The sequence below is a fragment of the Lolium rigidum genome, chromosome 4 (assembly GCF_022539505.1).
Source record: "Lolium rigidum isolate FL_2022 chromosome 4, APGP_CSIRO_Lrig_0.1, whole genome shotgun sequence".
Taxonomy (NCBI): Eukaryota; Viridiplantae; Streptophyta; class Magnoliopsida; order Poales; family Poaceae; genus Lolium; species Lolium rigidum.
In genome coordinates, this window is record NC_061511.1 from 193524947 (window position 1) to 193534218 (window position 9272).

The 9272-nt window shown below is 43.6% G+C and overlaps 1 protein-coding gene across 1 annotated transcript; it reads left to right on the forward strand.

Annotated features, from left to right (window-relative positions):
- Nucleotides 1-682: 682 nt before the first annotated feature.
- On the forward strand, nt 683-5496 carry LOC124706748 (lysophospholipid acyltransferase LPEAT1-like). Its single transcript, XM_047238417.1, has 8 exons — nt 683-1180; nt 2137-2256; nt 2382-2419; nt 2576-2640; nt 3577-3645; nt 4195-4328; nt 4902-5042; nt 5180-5496. The coding sequence occupies exons 1-8, from the start codon at nt 683-685 to the stop codon at nt 5282-5284; spliced, it is 1170 nt and encodes a 389-aa protein (XP_047094373.1). The 3' UTR covers nt 5285-5496.
- The last annotated feature ends 3776 nt before the right edge of the window (nt 5497-9272 follow it).

Sequence of the window (9272 nt, forward strand, 5' to 3'; positions counted from 1 at the left end):
TAAGTATAATATTTTTTGAGAGCAAGTAAGCATGATTTTGATGGGGCATCTTTATCCTTTAGTAGTTCCATAGGTTTCCCTAAGGGTGCTGCAACAAACAACTTGATAAACCTTGGGCAGATGGATGACCAATTGGATTTTTTTTTTGAAAAGTTGATCAACCAGTAAATGAAAATCAATCGTCATTTTTTCCTTCATACTCCAGAATATTCCATCCGGGCCTTGGAGAAACACTAGAAAATCTATCTAGTAGACCGCTGAACAATCCGGAAAGGAAAACAACAAGTCAAATCGTCACGGCTTGGAGTTGGAGTGTGGGACACGCGGGGCCGTTTCTCCCGTCGCCGATTCGCCGCCGACCGTGTACGTCAACACTTTGCCGAGCTTTGCTACAACGGCAGTTCCAGCCGTCCACGCAAAGTAGTTCCAGTGTTAAAACCACCGCGCGCGGCAGGCTCCAGCGAGCCGTCCGATCCAGATTCCGACGCTCCTCCTCCCTTCTCCCCGCCCGTCCCGCCGTCGCCGTCGCCGTCGCCGTCGCCGTCGCCGTCGCCGTCGCCGTCTACTCCTCCACCACCACCACCACCGACCGCCTCAATCCCTTTCCCTATCTCACTATCTCTATCCCGGTCGCCGCGCTTTCTCTTCTCCTCATACACACCTACTGCTCCTCTCCGCTTCCATGGCTGCCGACGGCGACGCCCCCGCCGAGCTCGACAGCGCCACCCGCCGCGACGAGGCCGCAGCCAAGCCGCTCCTCTCCCCGCCCTCCGCGGCCCCCGCCGCCGCACCCACGGCCGGGGCGCCGGAGACCCTCGAGGAGCTGGACCGGAGGTACGCGCCGTACGCGCGGCGGGACGCCTACGGGCCGATGGGCCGCGGGCCCCTGGGGCCGGCGGAGGCGGCGCGGCTGGCCGTCGCCGCGGCCCTGCTCCTCCCGCTCCGGGTCGTGGCCGCCGTGCTCCTGCTCGTCGCCTACTACCTCGTCTGCCGCGTGTGCACGCTCGGGGTGGAGGAGGAGCGCCAGGGGGCCGAGGGCCCGGGGGACGGCTACGCGCGCCTCCGGGGATGGAGGCGGGACGCCGTCGTGCGCTGCGGCCGCAACCTCGCGCGCGCCATGCTCTTCGTCTTCGGCTTCTACCGGATCCGCGTGGACCACCGCCGCGTCGCCCATGCCGAGGTACCAAACTCTAATCTCGATTCTAGCTCTTCTTCCCAGTGTACCTAGCTACTTTCTGTTGCTTGCTTCATACTAGTCGTCGATACCTTGCAACGGAAGAACGGGATGTCATGCGAGGCCGGCCTAGTTGTTCATGCTTGTGCTGCTTGTATTGTCTGACGGAGTTGGAAACACACATTCACGGGCACGTCAACGTGTAGGATTTGTCTTTGTTTCTGCCTAAGTTGATACCTGCTTCCCCGGTCTAGATCAGAAAATAAACTTGTTCTAGCATATGCACTTATTTCAACTTGAATACTTGCTTCCACCCGTGACATTATGCATGAGGTGCACATGTTACTACATACTCTGTTTTAGATACTAGCTATTGGTGGTCATGGAGTTATCATTTGTAGATTAATAAATACTACTCACTCCGTTCCAAAATAAGTGTCGCAACTTTATCTAGATGATATGGATGTATCTAAACCTAAAATTTCTTCTCGAATTCAGACAAAACCGTGACTCTTATTTTGGAACGGAGCTAGAAAGATCCAAATTATACTGTGCTGGACCTGTTGGTTATTTGGAGTAGTGCTCATTCGTGGCTTTGTTCAAGGTCCTTGGTCAACCTCCAGTAAGCGAGAATGGATCAGGACAAAGTGAATTTATTTCCCTTTCTAGTAACATAACAGATTGAGGTTATTTCTTGTTCAAGATAGATGCGGATTTTGAATGATTGGGGTTCGTTCCATAGTACTACATCTGCCTAGTGCACGAGAAATACTACACCTGTATACAATTTTGATGAAACAATACAAATTACTACATTGTTTATGCTTCATGCCTGATGGTAGATGGTTAATTATGGATTTTTTCGATAACAGTTTACATGTAACCTTATTTGGATACGGAATATTGCATGTTATTGCTTTTGTGTCTATTATATTCAACTAGGGACGCTTTATTTCTTTCAGGACGAGGATACTGGCAAGTCTGAATATTTGGGAAGACCAGGGGCAATTGTATCTAATCATGTATCACATTTGGATATTCTGTATCACATGTCATCTTCTCTTCCAAGTTTTGTTGCTAAGGTACCACAGTTATGTTGTAATGTTGATTTTATTCATTCGGTTTCTCAAGAATTATGTCCTCAGAAATCAGAATGTGTTGATTTTGACATGCTTGTTTTTGCACATGATGGCTGTCCTCATTGAAGAGATCAGTGGCCAGATTGCCCCTAGTTGGTCTCATAAGGTAATAACATTCTCTTGCTGTGTGGATCACACGTTTTAGACTTTCTAGTTAGAAGCTTGCAACATTGTATTTTAGTGGATAATATGACAAAACAACAGTTTATGGAGTATTTATTACTAAACTGAATTTATAGCATGACCTTCTGTTGCGATGCAGCAAATGCATGGGTTGTATTTTTGTTCAGCGAGAGTCTAAAGCTTCGGATTTCAAAGGTGTTTCAGGTATACGTTGATGTGTGACCTTAAGTGAACATGCTTACATTCTTTTGCCTCTGCTGTGCATTATTTTTCTCATCCTCATGGTTCAACTTCGGAAGATGACTTATAGTAGTAAACTAGTTATGCAATTTATACCCAGAGAATTATTATATTTTACATGATAAATCTTCACAAACTGACGAGTGTCAACAAGTAAAATCCTGTTCATAGTTATTATTGCGGTGTCCTTTCAATATAGGCATGTCATTCTTTAACCACTAATTATTTGACTAGTATGTCATTAACCTACTGGAGATGGCTAGGTGCAATATGATTGCAACATGGAAGCTTATAGGTGGATTAGGAGCAAGGTACTAGCTCTATTAACTAGTACTTCGTCTGTCCCATAATATAAGATGTTATTACAGCAAATATACTCATATGTTGGTTGTAAGATCATCTTATATTATGGGACGGAGGAGGTAAAATTTATCTTAATAGGAAAAAATAAAAGATAATTCCATAAAATCACTACAGTGGTTAAAGATTGAATGTTTTCATGGTGGTAGGTAAACCAGAAACTATCAAACACAAAGCATTATCTGTTGACTAAGAAATTCTGAACAGTAAAAAATCTCTGCACGGCCGAGATAAATTTGGCATGTTTGTAATAGCATCCTTATAGTATGGAGTGGTATTATCTAATGCGTAATCGAAGTTAAGCTAAGCAACATCAATTATTCTTAGATGGTATTGTTAGACTTTTCAGTCTAGGGACTATATTGTTGCCATTTTGGAGTGATGGACCATAGGTGCAAATTTTTTTTTTAAATAGCTACTGTAAGCAGATTTGGCACTCCAATACATAATAATTGGCTTGTTTTTCGTGGTCAGGGTTGTTCTAACACAGTAGCCTACATTCTATTTTGCTTGTTCTGCTTTCTAACTTATATCGCGCAGGTGCTGTAACTGAAAGAATCCAGCGAGCTCATAGACAAAAAGACTCTCCAATGATGCTACTCTTTCCTGGTTGGTGCATAATAATACTTTCTTCTTCGTTAGATTTTGTACATATGGACAGTAATGACTATTTCGAGTTTATTGTTCGTTTATGACACATATTTGAATGGCTAGTAGCCTGGTATATTTTTTCTCATCTTGTGGAATATATAATGCTTGTTCACAATACCTTGTAACTGCATATATTATGTGACCTGTATTATTTTGATCTTGTTCTTATTCTGGGATTACAATCACATCTTAATATCAGGATCTTGTGTCTATATTTGATTTGTAAGTCGTAGATTACTTTTGCGTGATGATTTTATATTATTCAATTGGTTTTCTGTTTGTATTTGGCTTGTTTTATCATAATTGTTTCTTCAATATTTTCTGTTTATCTTTTCAAATTTTGTACAACCTATTTTAGTACTTGTATATTTGTGCTCAAAACCAAAATTGTGGAACTGTGTACTATGGTCCAAGAACACATGGAATTAGTCATTCCGTAAATCTGTCTCCGCTTTATTGGTGTAGTTTTGTATTCATCTTATACAATTGACTGAATTCCTATTGTAGAGGGTACAACTACAAATGGGGACTATCTCCTTCCGTTCAAGACAGGAGCCTTTCTTGCAAAAGCACCAGTACGGCCAGTCATTTTAAGATACCCATACAAGAGATTTAGTCCAGCATGGGACTCCATGGATGGGGTAAGTGTCACTTGGAAGTCTATGCATACTTGTAGTTGTCAGTTCCAAATGCCTACAATGAGCGCATGTATGAACCATACACTGAAGGAATTGATCTTATTAGAATTGATGTTGTCCACTAAAATAACATTGATCGATATCATCTTATGTATGTTCATTTCATTAGTGCATAAGTTTAGGACATTTCATTAATGAACTTCTGTTTAGCTTCTTTGTTTCCCAGTGTTGTTGCTTTCTTTTCGTAAAGGAATATTTTGTTTCTTTCACCCAAAACAGTTAAAGTAACAGTGATACATATAAAATTACATGATGGGCAGTTGACCTCAGAAAACTAACAGCTCAGACTATCTATGAGATAATACCCTGGATATAGCATTTTTTCAGAATGTTTGTAATGTGTATCTCTAATGGTTCTTGTGTTTCTCCAACTGATTCCTAAATCCTAATGTTACTTTTCTGTAGTTACTCGAACTGATTGCAGCTGATACTCTTATATCGTTAGTTGTTAATTATATGAATGGGTACTTTCATTTGTGAGTTCAAGTATCGCTTTAACTTCACTAAAACTTTCAGGCACGCCATATATTGCTGCTCCTTTGTCAGTTTGCAAACTATCTAGAGGTTGTCCATTTGCCTGTGTACTATCCTTCTGAGCAAGAAAAAGACGATCCAAAGCTGTATGCAAGTAATGTACGGAAATTGATGGCAGTGGAGGTACATATTTCATCTTTCTTAATTTATAGAATGGTCTCTCACCTTCCATATTTGTTGTTAATCCTTCGTAGTCTCTGATTTTTAACTTAAGTACTGTACTACCATATATTGATATTACCCTTACTTCCATTCTTCAGGGAAATTTGATTCTTTCAGATCTTGGACTAGCGGATAAGAGAGTGTACCATGCAGCCCTGAATGGTAATAGTCTACCTAGTGCCTTACATCATAAAGATGATTGAAATGTATTACCGTTGCACTCTGTATACCGACAGCTGAGTGGCCTGCTTGTAACAATAAATAAAAGGTGGTGTTTTGCACGGTATCTTCACGGTTAGAACTTAGAAGAGCATTTGTGAATATGTCCCAATACCTCACTGGAAAACAGTCATGTCATGGGATTTTTAGCACAGCTTGTTCTGAAAACTGAATCATCTATTTGGTCTTCCCTGCAGGCTTATTGTGTCAAAGCTAATTTGGATTCATGTGCTATTAATTTTCCTTGTTGCGCCTGTTCTATTGTCGTAGAGGAACAGAAACGGGAGTTTTGTCACTAACTTTCTCATGACGGGAGGAATGACCACTGGCATTTTTGCAGCAAGAATCAGCTAGGCGTTTAATCCAGAAGGTACTAAAACTTGGGGATCAAGGGAGAAATTAGCCAATACTAGGTAGTCTCATTCGATATAGAATTTCAGTTCATGTTAGTATATGTCTCGGCTTACCCTGAAGCATTGCCCACTAACACGTGATTTGTCAATCAAATTATGTAGTTTTCCCTTCATCAGTTAGACAGTTACAGAAAGTATCTCCCTCTTTTTGTGTTTCAAATCGTTGTGTGGCTTATTGGTCATCTCTTGTTCATTCCGATCGGTGACGAGCAATTAGGATAACAGTGTTTGTTCGCCCGAGAAATTTGGTTTAGATGATGGATGGTCTGGTGTGTCCGAGTCTCACCCTGACGTCCTTTGATTCCCTTGAGGGCTGGTCGATTGATGCCGCTCGTCGCTGGCCAAAGTGAGATGGCTTAGTTATGTTGCTGTGCTGCTGTCAATTTGCCTCCAGAGAAACGATCGTGTGCTTGAAATAAATCATAGACAGTGGAGCTGGTTTTAATGGAATCATGGAGGAAGCTGAAAGGTGGAAATCTGTAGGTTTATGTTAGATTGTAGCCTTCCCTGCTGCTGTTAGTTTCGGCTGTTTTCTTTTCTGTTCGTTGCTGTTTCTTTTCGTGGGAAAGGAAAAAAAGACTCACAGCCTCTGCAGCGGTTGGACAAAAGGTTCTCACCACGCTTGAAAATAGATGGTCGGTCTTGTCCAGCAATGTCCTGCCTTGTTCGTCAAAACGTGTGGATGAAATCTAAGTTAGCCATGTGTGTTGAACCTTGGACTGATCAGACATGACCATGTAATTATTTTGGTAATTGCTTGACCTGTTGGTCCACCGATCTTTTCTCTAGTTGCTATGCAGAGTTTATCTTTGATTTAAGTCCTTTTTTACCAGGTTAGTTATTCAATTCCCGGCGACTATATATTTGCTCCAACCATTCAAAAGTATATGTCAACAAAAAATGTTACTCCATAATGACCTACTCGAACATGAATGTTTTTGTGCGGACCTATTCTTTTTGTCTTCTAGAGTCCCAAAGAACCATGATAAAAAATCAAGAGCTGTAACTGACTCCCTGCATGGAATTTTGGGGGCATATATTCTCTTGTGTCTAACCTACATGTCCATTGTTTTGGTGCACTTTATACAATTATACTGCCTATCCAGATACTAATTGAAAACATGTAATTGTTTGTACCTATCGTTGCCCGCGAATACACATTCTAAACGATACTTCTTCGCTTTCATAATTCTTTTGTTTTTTACAGAATATATATGCATATGTTTCACTTATTTTTAACTTTTTAATTGTGTTGTTAACATTGTTAGATATTGAATTAGGGTTTTCCTATACACGCACGTCCCTTGTATTCCGTATTGTACTCTATCTCCATATATTAACACGCAACCCGTACGAGGCCAAGTACGGTTCCCTCATAACGTTTGACATGGTATCAGAGCAGCCTCTCTCCGTGACCTAGCTGCCGACAAAAATCGCCGCCGCCGTCGCTACAAAGCCGTGCTGCCGCTGCAGTTCATCTGCCGCTACTGCACCACCAAACCACAAGCCAAATCGCTGCTGCTGCTCGTCTAGCCGCCGCCGCCAAAAACCCTACAACCAAAACCCAGATCAAATCACCGCCGCCGCACGTGTTTGTGCCGTTGTTGCTCAAGACCCTCAAGATTGCTGCTCCCGCACGCTCAAGACCCTCCAGTTGCTGATCATGGTGTCGTCCTCCTCTGCAACTGCCCTGGCTGCCGCTCTCGGTGCCCCTCCAACCCAGCCGCTCACCAGGGACAATGCCCTCGTGTGGAGGGCGTTGGTCATCCCAGCCCTTCGTGGTGCCTGGGTGCTCGATCTCGTTGAAGGAAAAGACCCGACCCCTGACAAGATCATTGAAGCTGAAGATGAAGAAGGCATGAAGGTCAAAATCCCGAACCCCAATTATGCCTCGTGGACTGCTCGTGACCAGCAGGTGCTTCGCTGGCTCTTGAACTCTCTGTCTCCGGATGTTCTCACTCATGTTATTGGCCTCGATACATCCGCTGAAACCTGGGCCGCTATCAACACCCATGTCTCTACCTCATCCAAGTCACGTATTCAGCATCTGTGGGCAGCGCTTGTTGAGACGAAGAAGAATGACATGTCCGCTGAAAAGTACTTCTCCAAGATGCAAACAATTGCCCAAGAGCTTGCTGCTGCCGGGAAACCCTTGGATGATGATGAACTTGTGTGGTATGTTCTCAAGAATCTGGGTGGCGCATACAATAATTTGATCACTGCAGTTCGGGCCAACCCAAACACTACCCTGTCTGACCTATTCAGTCAAGTTCAATCCTTTGATCGAATGCAAAAGGCTGATGAGGTTCCTAGCTTCAAATCATCTGCTAATCTTGCCCGTCGCGGAGGTGGTGCTCCCTCCCGTGGTCAGGACCGCTGGCAAGACAACCGTGGTGCTCAGGATAACCGAGGCTGGCGTGATGACAACCGTGGCTGGCGCGATGAGCGTCCCCGCCGCCGTGATGATGATGGTCGCCGTGATGATGATGGTCGCGGCCGTCGTGGAGGTGGTGGAAACCGTGGTGGTTACCAAGGTGGCTACCAAGACCATGGTCCTCGCCGTCGTGATGATGCAGATAGACGTGATGATGGTGGGCGGCGTCGTGATCGCCAGCCTACTCGCTATGTCGACACCACCTGCCAGATTTGTGATATCCATGGGCATCCGGCAAAGGACTGTTGGTGGCGCTATGGAGATGATCGTCGTGACAATGGAGAGCGTGGAAACAATGTTGCAAATGCAAATTTTGCATCTCATGGTGTTGACACCAACTGGTACTACGATACTGGCGCTACTGATCATATCACCGGTGAGTTGAATAAGCTCTCCACTCATGAAGCCTACAATGGGCAAGACCAGGTCCGCACTGCTGAAGGCATAGATGCACATTAGTCGTATTGGTCATTCAATTTTGCACATGTATAACTCATTTAATCTCAATGCCATACTTCATGTTCCTAGTGCCTCAAAAAATCTCTTATCTCTGCCCACATATTTACCCTTGATAATCATGTCTTTATTGAGTTTCATCCTTTCTTTTTTGTGATCAAGGACCAGGCAACCCGACGCGTTCTGTTTAGAGGTCCTTCCTATACCCCCTGATGCCCATCTCCAGTGAGCCCTCCAAGCATGTTTTCATCCCAACAAAGCCATCATCCTCGACATGGCATCACCGCTTAGGACATCCTTCCTCATTTGTGGTTCAACAAGTTCTTAGGAGAAATAAGATAGCTTACACACCAGAGAGTACCCCATATGTTTGTGACTCTTGTCAGTTGGCCAAGAGCCACCAGTTGCCATATCCCATGTCTACTAGTAGATCCACTGTTCCCTTGCAACAAGTTTTTTCTGATGTATGGGGTCCTGCACCTCTCTCTTCTAGGAAACATTTATACTATGTAAGATTTATTGATGATTTTAGAAAATTTACCTGGATCTATTTGCTTAAAAGTCGTGCTGATGTTTATCAAGCCTTTCTAAATTTCCAGCAGTTTGTTGAACGCAAGTTTGATAGGAAAATTATAAATATGCAAACTGATTGGGGGGGGGGGGGTGAGT